Source organism: Acomys minous (assembly GCF_964271855.1).
Source record: "Acomys minous genome assembly, chromosome: 12".
Classification (NCBI taxonomy): domain Eukaryota; kingdom Metazoa; phylum Chordata; class Mammalia; order Rodentia; family Muridae; genus Acomys; species Acomys minous.
The window spans coordinates 46,357,098-46,378,824 of NC_140493.1; the positions used below are offsets into that span (position 1 = coordinate 46,357,098).

Below are 21,727 nucleotides of genomic sequence, written 5' to 3' on the forward strand. Positions count from 1 at the left end.
GAACATACCACCATTGAAAGCCTTTGTCAAAGAACCTCATGGTTATGACAACTTGCAACACAGTTTGTTAAAATTTAGGGTTTTGGTACATTTTAAAAAGCAAAACTCGTTCATTTGTTCATTCATTCAAAATTCATTTGCGTATTTGAGGCATGTGTATTGTTAAAGTGGATCAGATCCTTTAGGGAGTCACCCTTCCCAGGGCATGGAGCTGTGAGCAGCAACTGAGCCCGCAGAGGAGGGAGTAGCTTGTGAAGGGATTTTTAAAAATAGTTTTGAATTATTTTGCTGTTTTGAGAAAGTATGTGCTCTATTTCTTCACAGTATGTTTTAGCAAATGTAATACATCATTTTAACGTCATATATTTTATTATCAGGCTTTTGATAGCTGATGAATCTTTAACATTATATGAAACAAAATGAACTTAGTTTGAGTTCCAAAGTAGCCTCATGGTGGTATTCACTACAAGGTTCCGAGAATTGAGATTTTTAATTTCAATATTTTTTGTGTTTGCTTGTTTTCAGGTTATTGAAACTCGAACTATGGAAGCCCCTTATTTTCTACCAGAGCATATTTTCAGAGATAAGTGCATGTATGTGAATTCTTTATATTTGAAGGAAAGGCTGGCTAGAGAGACCAGTTTATAATGACTGCAAAGGAGTAACTATTGTTCTAGGTTTATTATTATCATAATTGTCTCATTTTTGTAATTTAATTTATATAAGTGAATTATAAAGTACTTTTACTCTATAGATATAGCTATGCATACACTCCTGAAAATACAAAGTTTATGCCACTTTGTAAAATGTGATATTTCTTAATTATGACGGTGTTTTGGTGTGTGTTCTCATGGAAATGAACACTTCTGTAAGAGTACAATTTTCTTGTTTAAGATTTTCAATAACATAACATCACACAAAATCGTGGGACAGAAACAAAAGCAAATTCATATGTTATACTTCTTTCCTTGTCCTCCACAGGGGGATGGGGGGATGCACATTAATAACACTTGATGTACACTGGCTTCTAAGGGCAGGCGTCTCAGTATTGGAAGCACCAACATAGGATAATAACCGCACAGGGCAGAGAGCACAGAGCCTGTTGTAACTAGACATGGCTTTCCTTCAGCCCTGGCTTGAGCTTTACAGTCACACTCAGCTGTGTTTTCCTTCTTTTATTCTCATTTCATTTTTATTATCAGTGAAAAATCAAACCTGAGTTTAGTGTTGTTCATCCTTTAGTGTTCAGTAATGTTCAGACAGTAGCAGAGAGACAAGACTGAGTTTACAACTGACACATGACTGGGCAAAGAGTCCTAGCAACAGGGAATTTGTCACTTAAAACACATGGGTTTAAATTCTGAATGTAACTCAATATCATATCTTATCTCTATCAATTTAAAACATCTATCTAGACCTAAAAACATCTTAACCCCTAAACAACTAGGCTCTACTATTTGGTCTTCAACCGCATCAAAGACTTCAGAAGTAGTCAAATTAATTACCTGAGTAAGCAGGAAGTGTGAGTTAGCAGCTTCCAAATTAAAAAAAAAAAAAAAGACAGAGACAGTTTGCTGACTGAACAGTCACCCATAGCCCCTAAAATGTTGGAACATCATCTTCAGCCTTCTGGCCCTAGACTCACCGAGATAGGAAAATGTTTTCTTTAAGGTTACCAAATATAAATAGTCAAAACACTATAAATGTAATTCCTGATTGTTCTGGGGTTCTTCCTGCTGTGTGTAGTTTATTTATAGAGGTGTAATAGTATAAATGTATATACTATTGTTATAAACAAAACAAAACACATGAGCTTTTCTCTAATCCTTGGTAACTGTACTTTGTCTCAATGTTGAGACTTTCACTGTAGAAAGTGTTTTATTTATTTTTGTTTAGGAATCAATATTGAACACTTGTTGTTTTCACCAACTTGACAGGCTTCCAAAATCTTTAGAGAAGCATGACAAAAGCTTATATTTTCTGACCAACAAGATTGCAGAGTCCCTGGGTGGAAGCGGGTACAGTGTGGAGAGGCTGTCAGTTCCTTATGTACCACAGGTGACAGGTATGTTCAGGAAACTTCCTGCTATGCATTAAAGAATGGATGTTAATTTTATAGGTGATTTAGTCTCCCATGGTTTTGTTTTTAAAGGTTACTTTTGTTTTCTGTGTGTAAGTGCTGCTTGTATGCATGTCTGCACCTAGTCTGTACGGCGTTCATGGTGTCCAGAAGACAGCTCTGGAACCTCTCTAACTGCAGTTACATATGGGTGTGAGCCACCATGTGGGTGCTGGGAACTGAGCAAGAGTTAACCACTGAGCATCTCTCCAGCCCATCATTTTTTTGCATGTGTTTTTGGATTTGTTTGTTTGTTTGTTTATTTTAAAGCTATTTTTAAATGTTTTCTGTTTTTAAGTACTGTTTTAGAAATGTTTTATAAATCTCTAAAGGTGTAGATAGGGTCTTACAGGGAAATCAATCAAGTGGTTGTCTTTACTGTATTTTTAATCTAGTATTTGTTCATTGTTTTATACTTTAATGTTTCTTAAAGAAACAAAATGAATTTATTTTTATTAAACAATACTGTTTCACATTTATCATTTGAAAGACCACGGATAATTCTTAAAAGAAACCTGCTAATATTTATGTACATTTTTTCTGTTTTTGAAAATAATGCCATTGTATTTGAAGACAAAATTATGTGATGCCTTGCATTAATTTTTTGTTCTAAAAATTAAAATTAGTTTCTTGTACTGTGATAGTTAATGTATAAATGAGTGTTACTTTGGTGGAACAACAAATAAATTTCTTTTAAGATATCTCTGTTATATAAAAGAGCTCTTTGAATCTAGCCAGACAGTTTTATTTATTTACTAATTCCCAAAAGTACCACAATCATATATAGCTGTGACCAGTCTGAAGCTAACCTGGGCTACATAGTAAGAACTTTGTCTGAAAAAAAAGAAAAAAAAATGAGAAAAAAAATCATATTAGAACTCTGTAATTTAAGTTTCTTTTTCTTTTTCTTTTTAAGCATTTAAAATATTAAATAATTTTGCTTTGGATTTAGCTGTCTTTCTTTCAGGCCCAAAGCCTCATAAACCGAGGCGGAAATGCAGAGGTAACTAACTCCACCTGGTGTAGCCTGCCCACCCTGTAGGAAAGCACTCCCTGGATGCACTGGTTAGGAAGTGGAGCTGTGGGCTGTGCTGCTAGCTGTAGCTGTGCTCCGTGCCTTCATCCTCTCTCCTCTCCCCTGTTGCCTTCACTGTAGTGTATAGTGAAACCCTGCTACTTATTCTCACATGTGACCTTGCTTCTTTTAGTTCCTTTTCCCTCAAACAAGCTACATTCTCTTTCACTATGCCTCCTTATCAAGGCTCAGGAGGACTCTGAATATCTCAGGGGATAATTAGTTATATGGCTGCACAGAAACCCTTAAGTACAAAGGGTTTTTCATAGGCTTTTTCCATTTATGAAGACTGATGTTTTTAAATTAGTCTAGTGTGTGGACCTTGCATCATGCACGAGTTTTAGACTGATATTTTATGGGATACTCAGTTTTACTCAGTTATTATTTTTTTTTCTGTGTAGCAGTCATTTGCTACTGATTGTTAAAACTGTGAGCAGTTAAGAACAATAAAGCAAAATATATTTAGTGTGCTGGGTAGCATGCACCTACCACAACTGTGATATTAGCTCTATTTATCATACTTTGTGCCTGGCCTTGAGAGCAGCACTGTGTGCTTATTCCTACTTAATCCTTATACTAGCCTAGTGAAGAAAGTAGCATTATCTTCTTTGTATATAAAGATAGTGAGGTTGAGAGTAAGTAATTCGATTAGATAGCACACTAGATTTAACTGTCCCTGTGCTCTTTGAAGTGCTGAATCATTTGATTTCACTAACTTTTTAATGAGATCAAAGATTTTGCATGCATTCATAATGATCCATGACGGCAGTGACCAATAATCACCATCTTTTGTTTGAGTCTTGTGACCATGAGTCCAACACATGCACCACTTTTAAGACCTAACAGCACGGTCAGTGGTAGAAAATTTATTTCAAATGATCTAGATTGCATTTTTGTTTCCCCATTTCTTTGTTTCCCCATTTCTTGGGAGAATGAAAATACTATGATATTAGCAGAAGGCCAGGCATGGTGGCATATGCTAATAATCCCAAGCACTCAGAGGCTGCAGCACAAGGACTGCTAGTTTGGAGAGCTTCTTAACTGATTAGGTTTACTCTATGCCAGGAATTGAGGGATGTGGTAATGGAAAGATGCTAGGGTATGGTCACTGTCTTGAAGGATGACAACCTCATGGGGCAGCCAGATGAACAGTTCATTCTAGAGAAAGACCTATGATCTGCCAGATACTGCTGAGCCACTGGTGTCTGAGCAAGTATCGGCTGACTGTTGCATTTTTTCAGTCAAGTTAGAATTTGAATGAGTAGTGAACACATCAGTGTGTACTAAATACCATTGTATGACGGCTAGACAGTACTCGATCTGGACTAGTTAGAAGAAACTGTCCCATAAAGTAATGAGTAGCTCTAGTGAGTAGCTCTGGTGTTCCAGCCCTACACAGACAGAAGCCAAAGCAAGCGAGGTAGGTAGAGGTTCTGAATGTTATGAAGCCAGGCTTCAGTATTTCCTTAAGTGTGGGTTCTCCTGAACCACAAAACACAGGTGGTTGAATGACGTTGCTAATACTGTTGTAGCTGTGTGGGACAGAAGTTTGATTCAATGTGAATTTGGTTCTGACATAACAACCAGTGGGGCAGTTACAGAATTTCTTGCGTGGCATGATGAGGAAGTGGAATGAAACCATAGTGCATGCTGAGTGGATTCTACAGGGAAATGGTGCTACATTCTGAAGTACCTCTGTGCTTACTGGTATTCTAAGCAAAGGCTTCTCTAATGGTACTGGTTACAAAGGTGTGTCTGGACATTGCTTTGATTAGGTGATTTGGCAGTCAGACCTGCTGTGAGTAGCTGCTTCCATGTCTCCCTCTTATAAATGCGTCATATTTTATGTATGTGCAGTGACACAGAAATCTCAGGGAGCTGTGCATTAGTCAGTAGGCTGTGCAGCTGTTTATGTGTCATAGCTAGGAAGGAAGGCATTTACTCCAGAAACGGTTCCATCAGCAGAAGGAGAACAGAAGAGACATGCATTAGAAGGTTGTTCTTCAGAAGAGTCTAGATAAGAAAGATGAAAACTTCTTTAAGATGCCACTCTTGAAAGAGAACAGTATAGAGATAGAGATGCCTTATTAGACACAGAATTGGATCGAGGACTTTCCAAACAGAATTGATGAATTAGAAGTTGAAGATATTAAACTGGCATTCAGTAGAGAAGCAGTATTGTGTCATGATCACTCTAGTGGGCATCTTTAAAGTGCCTCCCGGGTGCCTGCTACAGCCAGAGTGTTATTGGCCAAGTAGATCCCTTACAACAGTAAGAGCAGAAATGGACCCAATTAGGCTCATTGTTAGCACTTGTAATGATCATCCTCACCAGAGGAAACATTGTGAGCTATGCTTTCCAGAACCCTCTCCCTCCTGTAGCTGTGAGTGAGAGATGGCACTGGAAAGTATTCATGTGGTGCTGAAAGTCAGAGAGATTGAACTATAGCCCTCAGGGCCAAGGCATACAGAAGGGCAGGCAGCTAGCTTGACATTTCATAGTGGGTTCGTGAGAACGAGCATGTGCTTCACACTGTCCTGATCCATTCCAACGGGGGCTGGATAAGCCACTGACTCTATATATTGGAATGCACGATGCACTTTCTTTTTCCTTATATAACCATGGTTAGTTGCTGTTCTTGCATCCTTCCTTTCCTATTATAGTGCTTGAAAGAAACGTATAGAAGTCCCCTTTGTGAGAAACTTTCAACCCTTTGTCTATAACCATAAAAAAGAAATAAAACCAGAGCAGGTCCTATCTTATCACCTTTTAGGTGTTCTGCTATCACAAAAGTAAAAGATGGTAAGTGTCAAGAGTGCCCAGAAAGGAGCCTTACACATTGATGGCTTTCATGATTAGGGATACCATAAATTATTATAGCCGCTTTGGAAAATTTGATTGAGTTTTGTTTATTCATAAAACTGAAAATATAACTACCAAATGGCTCAGCAAAATGTGAGTGTACCCAGAGGAATTAAAACCAGTGTTTAAGACATCCGTATGCCATGTCCCCTCAGAACTCATTACTAACAAGGGGCAGCATATAGATAGAAACAGCTGAGATGTTATCAGCCTGACAGTGATGTCCATATACAGCGAGCACTATTCTGAAAAATAGGTAGTTCTCGCATCTGTATCAACATGAGTGAACCTGGAGGCATGACAGCCACACAGGAGTACTTAAGTTCTGATATTTATTGCACAACATGGTGGTCATTGGTAGTTATTGTGTATATTTCAAATTAGCTAAAAGAGAAATTAAGGCTGACAACATGGCTCAGCAGGTAATTTCCCTTGCTGCCAAGCCTGATGACCTGAGTTCAACTCTCTGAACCTCCATGGTAGAAGGACAGTTGTGCTGTGACCTCCATATGTACAACAAGATATAGGTGTTGTATGCGTGGATGCACACACACATACACAAAATAAATATAAAAAATTCTAAAATAAGTTGTAGTAATGTTCTTACTACAAAGACATAGTTGTTGTTGAGGGTGGATGTGCTCCTCAGTCTCTGATCATTCCGTATTGTATGCAGGTCCAGCATTGTACTGCACCCTAGGAATGAATAAAAACAATTACTTACAATTAAGTAAAATAAAAGTTGAGAACACACTGCTTTAAATATTTACAAAAAACAAAAACCTCCGAACTTACTTTTCTACATTTTCTTACAATTTAAAATGGTTATCTGACTAAATAACTCAACATTTCTGAACAACAAGTAAAATAGTAAAAACAATTTTCATTTCAGATGAAGATCGTCTTTCTAGAAGAAAGAGTATCGTGGATACTGTATCTATTCAGGTGGACATTTTGTCCAACAGTGTGCCTTCTGACGATGTGGTAAGTTTATGGTAGAGAACTGTCTTAAGGTAGTCATTATTTAAAAGAAAGTTTTCTCTTCTCACCTATAAATGGGAAAAACTACAAAGCTAAATTATCCCCAAGTCAACTAAATTGTTAGTAGAAATTCATAAAATTTAATTCTTGTGAACTTATTTCAACTGTCAAGATGCATAAAGTCAATATATATTAATAGACTTTGTCATTGGAGTTCTATATGACAGAGCTATAAAACAGAAGTAATGTTGTTTTGTTTTGTTTCACTTTAAGTATGATATGTTAAGCCTGACCTCTTAAGCTCTCTCTATAAGTCCTTTTCTAAACGAAATATAAAATACACAGAAACAGATAGAGCTGTCACCTCCCACAAGATCACACCCTCACCTCAGAAATTCACTTGTAAGGAAAAACTGTTTGTCTTTTGCATATTAGCTGTTAGGCAGGTGACTTAGGCCATCTCAGTGAACTGCTCCTCAAGGTCTGGCTGCTTGCAGTGCCAGCCTTTAGACAGCCCTCATTCGGTAGAGCACAGGAGAGTACTTCCTCAGTTAAAGAAAGAAAAGCCATCCGGCATTCTCAGGACTTGTTTCACACAAAAATTTTTGATAGTCTACTAAAAGTGACACAGTGCTAGCCTCTCAGCTCAGCTTCCTCTTCATGACTAACATATTCCCTTCCTTTTTTGGATCTCACTGTTTCTCATTGATACAATATAAATGCATAAAGGATTGTCCAAACAAGGAACCTGAGTTGTCTGAATTCATGCTTTCTCATTCCCATAGTGTTCAACCCCTGTCAGTTCAATTGTAATTACTTAGTGGTCAGGAAACAAATAGCTTACATCTTGTTAGCTATTCAACTTTCCATTATAGAGAATTATTCCCTCTCATCAGTCACTCGCTAGTGGAGCTCAAGAGCATTGAAGTGGGCTCAGGGGATAGCTTAGTGGGTAAAGTGCTTATGCAAGTATGAGGGCCTCCCTTCTGATTCCCCAGCACCCACAGAAGAAGCCAACTGCTGAGATGTGGAGACAGGCAGATCCTCGAGGCTCATTGGCCAGCCCATCCAGCCCAAATGTCAAGGTTCAAGTTCAGTGAGGAGATACTGTCTCAGAAAACAAAGTGGAGCATGGGAGATGGCAGAGTAGAGAAAACACTTGCCAGGTATCCATGAATGCCAGAGTCTCTGCTACCTCAGAAAAAACAGCAGATGTGGCATCCACCTGTAAAGCAGAAGGTGATCACTAGAGCAAGCTAGCCCACTGGAATTGGTGAAATAGGGTTTACCAAGAGACCCAGTTGCAGTATACAAGGTGGAGAATGATCAAGGAAGATAATCTGGCATCATTTTTGTGTTTCCACACCTGCACACCGGTGACCTCTACACACATGTGGTAGTCTGCATGCACATGTGCACACAAAGATGCAGAGAGAATGGGGTAGTACTGCTCTGAAGGAAACCTCATTGGGGCAGTGAGGGAATAAAGAGAGGATAGATGATGTACAGCAACACTGGAATTGGGTAGGCTGTGTTCTCACTGATGGAGCAGTGCCAGTACCAACCATGCAGCAACCCAGAACCTCAGCCCCTTAGCTAGTCTCAGTGGGAGGTCTTTGTATGGGAGCAGTGTCAGGCTGTGGTCATCTGGGAAGAGGAAGCTGCAGTTGCCTGTTTTTGAACATACTGCCTGTTTCCTGAGCCTGACCTAAGGAAGGCCAATTCCCAGGGATCTGGGGCATTGGTCCTTATTGGTAGTATACATTACCATTACTTACATATTCATCCATTGCTTACATATTCTCTCAAGGCTTCTTCTGCTCCCCCACTGAAGGTAGGTGGAGGAACAGTTGAAGGAAGCATCTAGACATCATCTTTTGACCTCAACATGCTTGCACTCTTCACCCATGTGCACACATAAATGTGCACGCACACAGGATATTTGAAGAGGCAAAACCATCCTGCCCAAACCCACTTCTTTCTTCAAAGCCACTTTAGGATATGTACTTCTGTTAGTAAAGAGGTATTGTGTTAGCTCTTTTAATGAGTGAGGTAATTTATACTCAGAGCCTTGGCTTCTAGGCTTAATTTTAATTAGGAACATGGCTTATTGCAATGGTTATGTTTTTATTTCTCCTTTTGCTTTTTGTTTTTTTAAAAGAAATACATTTGGCACTTGGGACTATTGTAAAGAATCAGTCTGTTTTGATAGAATAAACCAAATATATTTTCATGAAGACATTAAAGAGGGAAGATTTACATGAAAAGGCCATTAATACATTAACTTTTCAAAGACAATGTGCTATAATTCCTCAGTTACATACATCACACACTGGATGTCTGATAAGTATAACTTAGAGAGCCCATTGGAGTTTCAACTCATTTGGAATATGCTTTTGTACATTAGTTATGATTATTTAAATGCCAAAAGACAGAACAGAATTGCTAATCAACATTATTGATCAGTAAACATTAATATAACAAGAATACTGGCCTTCTGACATTTCCACTGTTCTTTGTTCTGTACTATATATGTTTATTTTTGTTTTGTTTGTTTTAAGTCTGAAGCTATTTAGGGTACTCTAAGAAGAGTGAGGGTTTTTTTACTTCATTAAAATGCTAGTGCTAGATTGCTTCTAGGTACAAATGACTAGCCAGAGCCTAATCCTGTATATCTGCTCCAAATATCTAGAATACAACTGAAGATTCCAAAGTTTAATCTGACTTCAACTAGAACTGTGGCCCTCAGTAGCAAAGCTGAGGTAGCGGGACTCTTGCTGCCTGACTTCCAGCTAAAGCCTTTGTTAAGAGCCGCTAAGGTGCAGAACACCAAGTCTTGCTTTCCTTAGTCTTGCTGCCTTAGACTTAGCAAAAGACGCTCATGAGCTAAAATTAGGGATGACCAAAGTGCCAGGCAAGTACTTGTGTATAATATCATTGCTTAACTTTTGTTTAGAGATACTATAGAGATAATTTATTACTTGCTGTGAAATGTTTTAGTACCTCATAAAGTACCACTACCCATTTTTTTAACCACAAATGTACTAACTTTTTAAAAGTCATAAAACATTTAATGTTACAGCTGTCCATACTTCAAAGCAAGAGATTTGAGAACCCAAGATAAAGGGTGTTTACAGGAAAAAAGAAAAAAGAAAACTGGTGGTTAGTCTCAGAAAATCTACAGTGTGCTTGTTTAAGGATAAATACTTCTCGGTATAATAATTCCTTAAAAGCTTAATTTGTTTTTGTAAACGTGTGTAAGTGTTTTGCCTCATGTACGTCTGCCTGGTGCCTAAAGAGGCCAGCAGAGGTGTGGAGTCCACTGGAACAGGCGCTAAAGATAGTTGTGAGCCACCGTGTAGGTGCTGGGAACCAAAACGTGGTCCTCTACAGGAGTCGCACTGAGCCATCTCTGCAGACCATTCTGTTAAACATTTAAAATCTTAGATTATTTTACCTTTGATTAGTACACTATCTGTAGTACTAAAATTATAAAAGCTCATTAATGGTTAGTTCTTATTTACCACATGGCTAAAAATGTACTTGTAATCTCAGCCTTGATTATTTTAGATGGTCTTCCTCTTAGCAAGCACAGTTCAGTCACTGGGAGTCTAATGGGCATGTAAGCACTGGAGCCTAGGCCTCATCCAAGGGTGCTAACGTGCTGCCTGCTCTGCCAGGCTAACACACTTCTGTGTGTCTGATCAGGAAGCCACTGTAGGCTATTGTTATGGCTAATGAAGAAGTGCAGAACATTGGCTGTTTGGAATATAATCTCAAATCAAGCCAATCAAAAAAAGAAAAAAATCATTATGAAATGTTTAGATGACTTTTATGTTGGTAAGAATATGAATTATATTCAGTTTCCTTGACTCTTTGTTCTATTTACATTCCTTTAGGTTAGCAACACTGAGGAAATTACCTTTGAAGCACTGAAGAAAGCAATTGGTGAGCTGTGGAGCCCTTGTTAGCTCTCCTAAAACTCATACCTGCCTTTTTGCCTTTTTACATGATACAACATGAACAGAAAGAAAAGGAAAAATACTCTTGGTCTCTATATAAATTAGGTCATTTATTTAAGTACATTGATTAGGCTTTTTAAATTGTCTCTCATACACACACACACACACACACACACACACACACACACGCGCGCGCGCTCCAAGCAAACAATGGTATAAACAAGGTCGTTGTTCTTTACTGTCTAAAGAAAAAAAATCCCTTCATGTTAGTTCTCTATTCATTGGGATCAAGATGCAGTTTAACAATACTTAGCAGCTCCTATGTTCAAAGGCAGCGTAGTTATACATAAAAGAGTTATTTAGGAAAGCCCTGGTAGCCCTTTGATTTGTAGTAAGTCATTGTTCTCTCTTATGTCAGTGAGTGTGTGTGTTCTTGTATGTGTATATGGATATCTGTGTGTGTTTGTATGGTTATTGTATATGTATGTATTTAGTGAGAGATGCAGGAATTCTCCTAGAGTAGGCATTGGGCTATGGAGCTTTAACTCTTTCTTAGATTTATCTTTTTTCCCCCCCAAATATTTGTGTTATCTAGTATTTACTGAAACAGTTAAGGAATGTTGCATATTTAGCTGTTTTATCCTATGAAAGTAACCCTTTAATCACTCTTATTTGGGGGTTTATACCTCCTTGGCTCCCATGGTCTTTGGCAAGAATTGTGACACTAACTATCCTTACGTAGATACCAATGGAATGGAAGAACAGGAAAAGGAGAAGAGACGTCTTGTGATAGAGAAGTTCCAGAAAGCACCTTTTGAAGAAATAGCAGCACAGTGTGAATCCAAAGTGAGTGCCTCCTTGGGGAGGGGCTCTTTCGAGCTCATTCCTGTCACTGGCCAGCAGGAGCTTTAGGCTGATCACAGCCCCCAGCCTCAGAACACAGAGCTGTTAAACCAAAGAATGTGCTTTTGTGGTGATGCTGGTGGGTGTGGCAGATGCTAAGCTAGGTGCTAATGGCTATCCTTGCTTTGGTGTTCTTTTCTGTTTTGTTTCCAGTGGTTCTTAGTGATTTTGCTATGAGTATTTTGTTGTATGTGTTTTACCTTGTGGCTATAGAACATGAAAGGTGTGGGCACGGGGAGAACAGCTACATTAAATTCCAGTAGATACTGCAGATTGGAGCATTAAAGCAATCTGTATGTCAGCCTTGTAGCTGTGCTTTGTCTACTGGATGGCAGGAAAACAACAAATCTTTTACATCCTTTTTCTTTTGCAGGCAAATTTGCTTCATGATAGACTCGCTCAAATATTGGAGCTCACCATACGGTAAGGAGTTTGTTAGCAACACAGAAACCAGTACAAGCTGTGCATGGCTGTGACATTTAATAACTGCTTTACACCGAGCATCAACAAGACCCTTGTAATCATCTTACTCTGATTACAAGGGGAGTCTGAGCCATTTCTTGTCTAGTTACTTCTTGGCATTTCTAGCTTTCTTTTAGCCTGTTCTTTCCTCCATAATGACCCACTAAGAACATCTGACCCACATTCTACTGTTGTGTTTAACTAGCAGAGCATTTGTATTTAAGCATTTTCCCCCACTCGATCTGTAGTTTAATATGTCTCCATCCAGAGCAGTGACACTGCTACCAGTACTGATGGGCCATTTCAGTCACTGCCTTCCCTTGATCTTTCCTTGGTCCCTTCAAGGTGCTGGGAGAATTACACTTCAAAGCACACAGTGTATCACCACTGTCGCTATTCTGAGGCTGCTTCTTCATAAGTACTTCAGCCTGAGAAGAAGGGAAGGCTCTCTTTAGGCCCCTGCAGGGGAGGGGCTGACACATGCACATGGTCTCACATTAGCATCAATGTAGAAATTTCTATTCTGTAAGGCAGCCTGCTAGAGGGCACACACAGAACCTTTCTCCTTGAATTTTGCTTTCTACATCAGATAAATCTTTCTCTTTTGGCTTGACTAAATAAGTCTATCTCTCTCTGTGTCTCTGTCTCTGTCTCTTTCCTTCTCTTTGTCCCCTCCCTCTCTCCCTCTCTCTCTTTCTTCAAGTCTTTATCTTATGCCTGGGAGAGATGGTTAAACATTCTGGTCCACTTGTTCTTTTTCTACTTTGTATTTTGCTTTCACGTGTAAGACACATTTTTATCAGCATCACATATTTCTCACAATGTCACTGTTGCTAAGGAGAGAATTGCTCATTTATAAACGTTCAGAAGAGAAATGGACTGAAATATAAAATATGCTATAGAGTTTCCTTTCAGAGAAAATTGCCAAATACAGAACATTTAAAACTGTCTCTTAGTTAAAATTCCAAATACCTACTATGTGCTTGGCCTAGGCTGCATCCTTTTTGTCAGCTACTTCTGCTCTCAGCACAGCCCTGAAGAGTAAGGCAATGCTAGCTCTTTCAGTTCACAGGTGAAGACACCAGAGCTAGAGAAGCATCATAGCTCACTGGTCCTGTGCTCAGAGGCAGACATTAGAGTCCACACCCTGTGTTCTCAAGTGGACTAGGGAGCACTTTGTTACTTTGGGCCACATTTGTGTGGATTTAAAAATTTAAGAACAGCAATCTGGTCTTTATCTTCTATATACCATGAATTTGTCTGAACTTTAGCTGAACCACTTGGTGGTAGTTAGTATTTAGCAACACTTGGGAGTTTCCCAGATACTATGCTGGGTCTACTAGTTCGGTAGTGATCTGTCCACATTGCCTCTTTGGAAGTCATGGGACAGCCTATGTGATACAGAGAAGCTACAAGCATGGTGTGGTGTACCATAGGTTTTCAGGCTCCTCTGAACAATTTTCTCGTGTTTATCTGGTCAGCCATAGAAGAGAGCTTGTGCTCCGCAAACGTAAAGCCAAATCATGCTATGCTCAAGCCCTTGCTTGTTTTTTGTTTGTTTCTTTTATTCGCCATGCCTTGGGTACAGAGGAGATAAAAGGAGAAATGCAAAGCAAGTGTAAAATGAATAGCAACAGACATGGCCAGTTACTGGACCCTGTACACAGGACATCAGAGATTACAGGAGAGCTCATGCTCCAGCAGAGGCTTGCTTACCCTCACGCTTGTTTCCTGCCTTTGTTTACTAGAACTTCACTGTTTTGTACTCTCTTTACACTGTCATAATGATACACTTTAGCGTTCTTATTCAAGTATTAAAGCATTGTAATAAAAAATGCAAATGCAAAAATGATGTAGAAGAAATAAATAGTGTCAGTAACTTTAAAGACCACTGAGAGAGCACAGAAGAGGCTTCCTGATACGGCCACCGGCCATCCATCTCACTGATTCATGCTCATGCTCACGTCCCATCATTAGCAGCTGACCTAATCTCTGTTTCCTATATCTTGTTCTTTAGTTTTGATAATGGAAATATTTGTTGTCTTTATAATGCTGTGATTTACCTGTGTGTATAATACATACATACATCAGCTTTTATTTAATAACACACTTAAGATCTGTGCATTTCACTCTGAAAATGATCCATTAATAAAACATTAATGGGTAGTATAACTGTTGGAACACTTGCAAAATCATTTGTTAGAACACTAGAACAAGGAAGTACAAAAAGCAGTTTGCATAACATAGTTGAGGGCAGTTCAGAATTATAGGAAAGTATATGAAGGTAATACTTGTAAAAATTATTAGTGAAAACATTGATAACCATAGAATACTAATTAATACTGGTTATGAAATAACTGTAAGTCTGAGTTATACTTAATATTTATATACAGAAAACTCATACCTTCTCCTTTTTTATTTTTGTATTTGTATGGCAAAGGCGAGGGCTCGGTGGATAACTTCCAGGTGTTGGTTCTCTCCTACCATATGGGTTCCCAGGCTTAAACTCAGGTTGTCAGGCTTGGAGACAGCAACTTTTCCCCACTGACCCATTTTGCCTGCCCTTATACCTTGTTCTTGAAGAGTAAATTAATATTATAAAGACATCAGCTCCATACAGATTAGCCCATTATTTAAGTCAATATGTTCACAGAATGTAATTATTAATTTTTGTTCAAGGGAGATAGGAAAATGCAGTAGGAGAAGGAACAATCAAAGACCCTGCCTACTCCAAGAAAAACATGGTAGATCTTGTTTTGCTTTGTTATTAATTAACTAATTAATTTGACTTTTTTGAGACAGTGTATGTAGGGTCTGGCTGCTGTTGCTCACAGAGAGCCACCTGCCTCTGCCTCCTGAATGCTGGGATTAAAAGCCTGTACCATAAAGCCAGGCCTTGCTGGCATTTCCAGCAGGTTGGGTTTATACAGAGTAGATAGAATACAGAAGAAATTGAGATATAAAAGCATTTATGACAAGTGTAAGATTTTAGGTTTTCAAGGAAAACAGTTGTTGATTTACTCTTATGTAGGCCAGTGGTGACATGTCAGTGACAGCAGGAGGGGCATTTCTCTTTCACTTCTACAAAGAGAAAGGCAAGTTCTGATTGGACAGCAGGATGTATTCGGAGGTGTATGTGTACACATGCACATACATGTGATCATCACTAAGTAAAAGAGTTGAGAATTAAATAATGAACTAGTAAAAAATATTTGTGCTATAGGACAAAAAATTAATTTCCTAAATTGGTCTGTGAAGGAATGCAGTCAGTGGATTTATGGGTTTATTTATTTAAAGAAACCAAAATGAATGCCACAGAGATGTTTATCACTTATAGTAGCTCATGAATAATAATAATAATGATGATGATGATGATGATGATGATAATAATAATAATAGGAATAGATATTTTCTTGCCTTCCAGGTTATCAAGGATTGCTTCCAGTCCTTAAACCACTATAAATTTCCAGTTTTGTCACAATACATGCGAAGAGTAAAATTGTATATCTGCTTAAGAGTCAGAAACTCTTAAAGTCTCTACACACAAACACACACCTTTGTCCAGTAGATAAAATATCTCTATATGACAAAATACTACACTACCATAAGAGTGATATGCATGAAGATACATTTTTTTACTTGTGAAACAAAGTAGCTCATAAAAATGTACAGTAGAACACACACACACACACACACACACACACACACAGAGGCTTCTTTTGGATTTAGCAGCCAGCATCCCTATCTTTTGCCTATGTGGTGTCACACATCACCCACACCTCCACTGCATCAAGCCCTTCAGTTAAGGAACCTTACTTTGCTGTTACACCCAATGGTTGAATACTGTAAATGCACCTGCTGATAGCACCATGTTCTTGTTTTACAGCCCTCCTCCCAGTCCATCCGGAACACTCACTATTACTTCTGGGCATGCCCAGTACCAGTCTGTCCCAGTCTATGAGATGAAGTTTCCAGATCTGTGTGTATACTGACTAGCTCATGAAGACTACAGCATTTAGAAGGACTTCAAGTCTGAAAGCAAGGCCAAGATGAGTTTTCAGGATTTGCATAGTGTTTACTGACATGTCCTGAACTGTGATGGGATTTATCTCTAACCAGTACTTTGATGCTGTAGTACAAGGTTAGGGACTCTGATTTAGAGTACTTCTGAAGATAGACTTATGCCACATTAATTTGTTTTGAGGTTCCGATTAGCTTTTAAGATTGAACATGTATTGCTTTCACATTATGCCGTTAAATAGTATATTTTAAACTTTGCACAAACATACTTGTTAAAGAGATTGAAAATGTATGAAGTGTCTGCTGCATTTCTTGTGTCTACACAACTGCTTAGAAATGAATTGCTTTTGTTTTGTCTTCTTCAAAAGTAAATATATTCCTGATTCTAGGGTTGCAAATTCTCTCGTGCTTCAGATGGCCTGTGCAGACATCCCTTCAGTCCTCTGTAGTAACATGTGGCAGGCACTCCTAGGCTGTCAGCCATGGAAAACATCTACTGAATAGTATTCCTGCCTAGGTTACCATGTGGAAACTGGCCAGCCTTACTGGTCTTGTGATACTGTGTTTTCTGCTTCAAGTTGATCCCTTGAGCCCCTTAGACCTCATTCTTGGAGTACGAAAGATGAAGTGTTTTTCAAATATGATGTATTAGTTTACATGCTGCGCTTTGAAACTATAGTTGTATTTTGCTGTGACTCCAGTAATTAAATGAAATATATATTTACTATAGAAAAGAAAGACACTTAAAACAGCTACCTGTTCACCTGTGCAGAGTCGATACATTTCAGGGTTTTTTTTAAATGAATTAATTTACATTTTATATTGTTCTTTGTTTTGACTTCATAGTAAAAATTTTCCCCAGTGAACCTTTTAATTACTAAAATTTGAAGCAAAACTTGTGTGTATCTCTGTTGAAGGTTAGTTACATACTTCAAAGCTGTGCATGTGTTCCTTCCAAGGCCCGTGAGTGTGAGCTGCCTTTATTCGAGCTTGTGAGACTGCAGGGGCTGTATGTAGTGCATATGCTAGGGACACCACCACATGCTGAACATAGGAATTCTGCAATTGTAAGATTCTCCCAGCACAGTTTTGTGGAATCACTTGGTATAACTCTACCTTTTCAAATTCAGTTTCCTTTTACATAAAATAGTATTCCTATAAAAAAAGTTATAGCTCAAAAATAATGTTTTGGTTTTTTATGAAAAGAGTAGGATGTTTTAACTGTGTAGTTTTGGTTATTTGGACACCATTAGTACAAAAAGGCAGGGGAGGAAAACGGAAATGAGCATAGAACAGGCATGCCCAAATCTGTAATACTTACAACAGGAAAACACCTTGAAGAGGGCTCCATTGTTAAAACCTCTTGATAGGAGAGCCTGGCCTGCTAGCTAAGTGTAGCTCTACCAGACCTGTCCTGGGAGGGACAGTGCAGTTGCCACTGGAAGAGCAATGCCCTTTTGCAGCTATCATCATAGCTTCCCCTCACCCTGGGGAATATGTGTCACCAGTTCATGTTAAACTTTATTCATTTTTGTTTCCCTTTTTTATTCTTCATTTTGAAAGAAGGATATTATTTTTTAACTGCATTTAAAATCTAAACAGGGGGACATGCAAAAACAATCATCATCCACTTGGATGCCATTTTATAAATCAACACTGTGTGCTTTTGTATGGAAAAATATATAATTTAATAGTATAAGAAGAAATATATATTCACTTGCATTCGTTCAGAATACAAGCTTTGCTGTACAAAGTTTCTGTTTCTTGGTGATTTAAAAAGGTATGCTTAGCATGCAAAGGAGAGCCATTGCAGTTAGTCTTTTACCATACCTATATCTTGGTTTTTATAAATTGTTGGTTTGAGTTCCATTACTCTGAAACCACACCAAACCTCTGGATGTCTTAGGTCCAATAGACTGAACTGCTCTTGTTGACAATGCTTTCCAAGCAGGGGATGTCTGTCTGTCTGACTGTTCCACATTTGCAGGGATTGCATATGGGCGGGTATGGAAGCTGTAGCTAATTCAGGTACTGAATCTTCAAGACTTGCTGATGTTCATTGCATTGGTCTATTTTGGCAGGTATGTGATATTCAAATAATTTATCGTTCTCCTTGCTGTATACAGTTGGTTATATTCTTTTGTGTTGTGACACTGAACAGTTAATTTAAATGTTCCTCCTATGGTTGTGATCCTTGCGTGTCTGTGGCTGCTTACATAGTTTATTGAACTTTCACTGAACCTGAACTTTCATATTCTTTCTCTCTCACCTTCTCTTTCCTCCTTTTCTTCTCCCTTCCCTCCACTACACCCTCCTTTAGAATGTATTACCTTTAGAGTAATACCACACTTAAACTCCCTCCAAGGGGACTCATTTGTCTCACTAATGCTTATACATGTATTACTGTAATGAAGTAAGTTTTATAAATGTAAAATTTCATTGTGCAATCATATGTAAGCAATAAAACAAAAATCGCATCTCTTGTGTATAAGTGAATTTTTATTATAGCATGATGTGTAAGGAATCATGCTTGTTCAACATTCAGCTTCGTGAAAGTCAAGTTACTGGGTGGATTCTTCTCTGCATATATGAGACTCCTCAGAACCATACCTTAGAGTGGCAAGCATGAAGAGAGCCTAGGTAGGCCTACTGGGTGCCTCACATAATTGCCATCTCCTTGTTGGCCTTGGAGACTTCTTTCACCACACTTCCTTCCTCTATAAATTACACAAAGCCTCTCAAGAAAATCAGCTCTTCTCTCTAGTACCGTGTGCCACCCTGGGCCTAGTCTGCCCTGCAGAGCGCCCCTGCCAGCCGTAGAGTTCATGAGCCTCTTAGATTAGCCACTATGACACTGTGACAGGAGCTTGGGCTCTGGTTCAGATCCAACCCAAACTCCTGGCAAAGCAGTCTTAGATAAATGGTTGATCACTCATTGGGAAATGAGAGCAGTATGATCTGCCCCACTGCCTGAGAGGTGAGTGAAGCACTGTGTTATGGCTCCATTATAGGATAAGCCTCAGGTAAATATTAATGACAATTTGGGGGAGTTCTTATGTTCCCTAAAACCACTTCAGAAAGTAATACCAGCTATCCTGGACACTCTAGAGTCAATCTCAGAACTCCCTACTTAAGATATGATGAAATTAAGGAAGGTGTATCCCCGTTGATATTTGTTCATGAACAAGGCTGGCCTAGCATTTCCTGGATACCATGTTTGTGAGTGCTGATCTATTGTCCACGACCCCTCACTGTCAGAAGTCAGGAACTGCAGGACACAGGCATGTGGGCTCCATTTCTTTGAGGCAAGTTCACCCTATAGAAGTGAAGTGGTTAGAATTATAAAATGGGGGTTAGAGGATGTGAAGTCAGGCAAAGGTGTTAGTAATCTTTATTTTTAAGAAAAGGCCTTAATGCCAAGGATCGTGACAGCTGGTTTATCGTGACGATGGCTGTGCTTCACAGCTGCTCCCCTAATAAGGGTAGCAGGTATATCTGACCCATACAGAAGTACTGTCATAATTAGTGGGACACTGGCAACCATGGGCGGCCATACTCTCTTCCTTTCTAACAAATGAAAAGACTAGCTTTTAGACATCGGGAAATCCAGCCATTGCCCACACTGTTTCTGTCATCTCATCTTTGCGAGCTGCTCAGGCACCCATATATATATATATATACAGAGACAGCTCTTAAACATGACACGAAGCTGTATGACACGGAGAATTTATTGAACATCCATAACGAACTACAGGAAGAAAAGGAGTAATGTCATCTGCATTTATTCTCCAGACATTTGTCTACTGACAAGTTTCAGGAGGCTTATGGGTAAGGAGCTGGCTGTCTCTACTCCATTGGAGCTTCTGCTAAGGCTCCTATGGCCAGAACTAAGGGTCAAAGAGCTCAGGCAGCTCAGAACTGCCGGCGTGCAGCATCTCATCTTCCGAGGGGCCTGGTCGCTGAGGGACCAGGAGGCTTCTCCAGAAATCTTCTTAGGTGTTCCATCTGGGGTGTGGCTTCCTCGCTGTTCTCCTCAGAGCTGGAGCCCACGGAAGAGGCCAAGTTCTCCCCGAGCATGCCATCTTCACAGGATATGGGCTTGCCCTGGCACTCAGGTGCGTCTGGTAACTTGAGACTTTGGTTAAAGAAGGCAGAGGCCATACACTCGGCTGCGGTCTGGTCACAGGCACATAGTAGCTTCTCACACAGGCTCTGCCCCACACCTTAGCAAGAACAGGAGCAGATGTGGAACACCAGGTAGGGCACATAAAGCCACTTGGCCAAACAACAGTCATGCCCCTTTCCAGACTCCATCTTGCACAGTTCCTCTGATACCTGGTTTCTGTTTCTAATGGTCTAGCCTGTTCCTCCCACTAGAAAGTAGCCCATTGTGTTTCTCATCTGAGGCCAGTCTCCAGATTCACCTTGCACCCTTACCACTTTCTGGCTCGCTTTCTCTTTTTAAGGGTACTCTTAGGTACTCCAGAAAACCATGGAACACCCTTGCCACCTCAGGACCTGTTAGCCTCCTGTCACTCTCACCTCACTGCCTCTCCTGACCGCCTCTCAATTCTCTGGTCTTCACTGCAGTCTCTGAAGTAAAAGTCCTCAACACCCCATGACAACTTGACTGCCTGCTGGCCGAGTGGCCACTTCCTGTTTTCCTTCCAGGCTGTGAGCAATTTGAGGCAAGGGTCACACAGTCATTATTGTTACAGGATGAATCTTACATGCTCTCCCAAGGCTTGTTCTAAAGGCCTGGTTTCAAGGTACGCGATTTGGGGTGATCAGATCCTGAAAGCTCGGACCTCATAAGTGAATTAATACGCACATAGATGAATTTGTAATTGCATGGCATTAGGAGGTGATAAAATCAAGGCAGTGGGGCTAAGTGGAGAAAACGTGTGTGTGTGTGTGTGTGTGTGTGTGTGTGTGTGTGTGTGTGTGTGTGTGTGTACGTACTCCATAAGGGTATATTTCATACCTGGCCTCCATCCATCCATCCCCCCACCCTCTGTGTGGGTAACGTGAACATTGTTGCTATGATGTTCTGCCTCTACATAAGTTCTTAGCAGTAGGGGCAAATGGTCATGGACTGAACCCAGAAGCCAATCTGTCTTTTGTTAAAAGTTGATTATTCCCAGATATTTTCTCATAGTTATTTCTATAGTTCCCAGTGAAGGTTTATTGCCTAAGTGGAAAACTGAATCAGTGAGTGACAGGTAAGCAGTCCCATTAATTATGGCACAAGCAGGGTGTCATGGAAATCCATGTGCAATGCATGGCATATAGAAGGGCAAGGAGGAAAATAGGTCCATCCGGTAGCTCCCCCAGATAAAAAT

General features: G+C 39.5%; 2 protein-coding genes across 8 annotated transcripts in view; one reads left to right on the top strand and one right to left on the bottom strand.

Annotated features, from left to right (window-relative positions):
* The window catches only part of EFR3A (EFR3 homolog A), an 85,960-nt gene extending 67,098 nt beyond the window's left edge, over positions 1 to 18,862 (top strand). For all 3 annotated transcript variants that reach the window (XM_084750708.1, XM_084750709.1, XM_084750710.1), the window contains 7 exons: positions 526 to 593; positions 1,938 to 2,065; positions 6,950 to 7,041; positions 10,938 to 10,986; positions 11,743 to 11,846; positions 12,277 to 12,326; positions 16,252 to 18,862. In XM_084750708.1, coding sequence (XP_084606834.1) covers positions 526 to 593; positions 1,938 to 2,065; positions 6,950 to 7,041; positions 10,938 to 10,986; positions 11,743 to 11,846; positions 12,277 to 12,326; positions 16,252 to 16,357 — 597 coding nt within the window. In that variant the 3' untranslated portion in view covers positions 16,358 to 18,862. The remainder of the gene's footprint in view (positions 1 to 525; positions 594 to 1,937; positions 2,066 to 6,949; positions 7,042 to 10,937; positions 10,987 to 11,742; positions 11,847 to 12,276; positions 12,327 to 16,251) is intronic.
* Positions 18,863 to 19,976: 1,114 nt separating this feature from the next.
* OC90 (otoconin 90) overlaps positions 19,977 to 21,727 on the bottom strand; it is a 31,430-nt gene continuing 29,679 nt past the window's right edge. For 2 of the 5 annotated variants that reach the window (XM_084748459.1, XM_084748458.1), the window contains exon 15: positions 19,978 to 20,608. In XM_084748459.1, coding sequence (XP_084604585.1) covers positions 20,322 to 20,608 — 287 coding nt within the window. In that variant the 3' untranslated portion in view covers positions 19,978 to 20,321. Of the gene's footprint in view, positions 20,609 to 21,727 lie in introns of all 5 variants that reach the window. The other 3 variants (XM_084748455.1, XM_084748457.1, XM_084748456.1) reach the window with 2 other exon arrangements.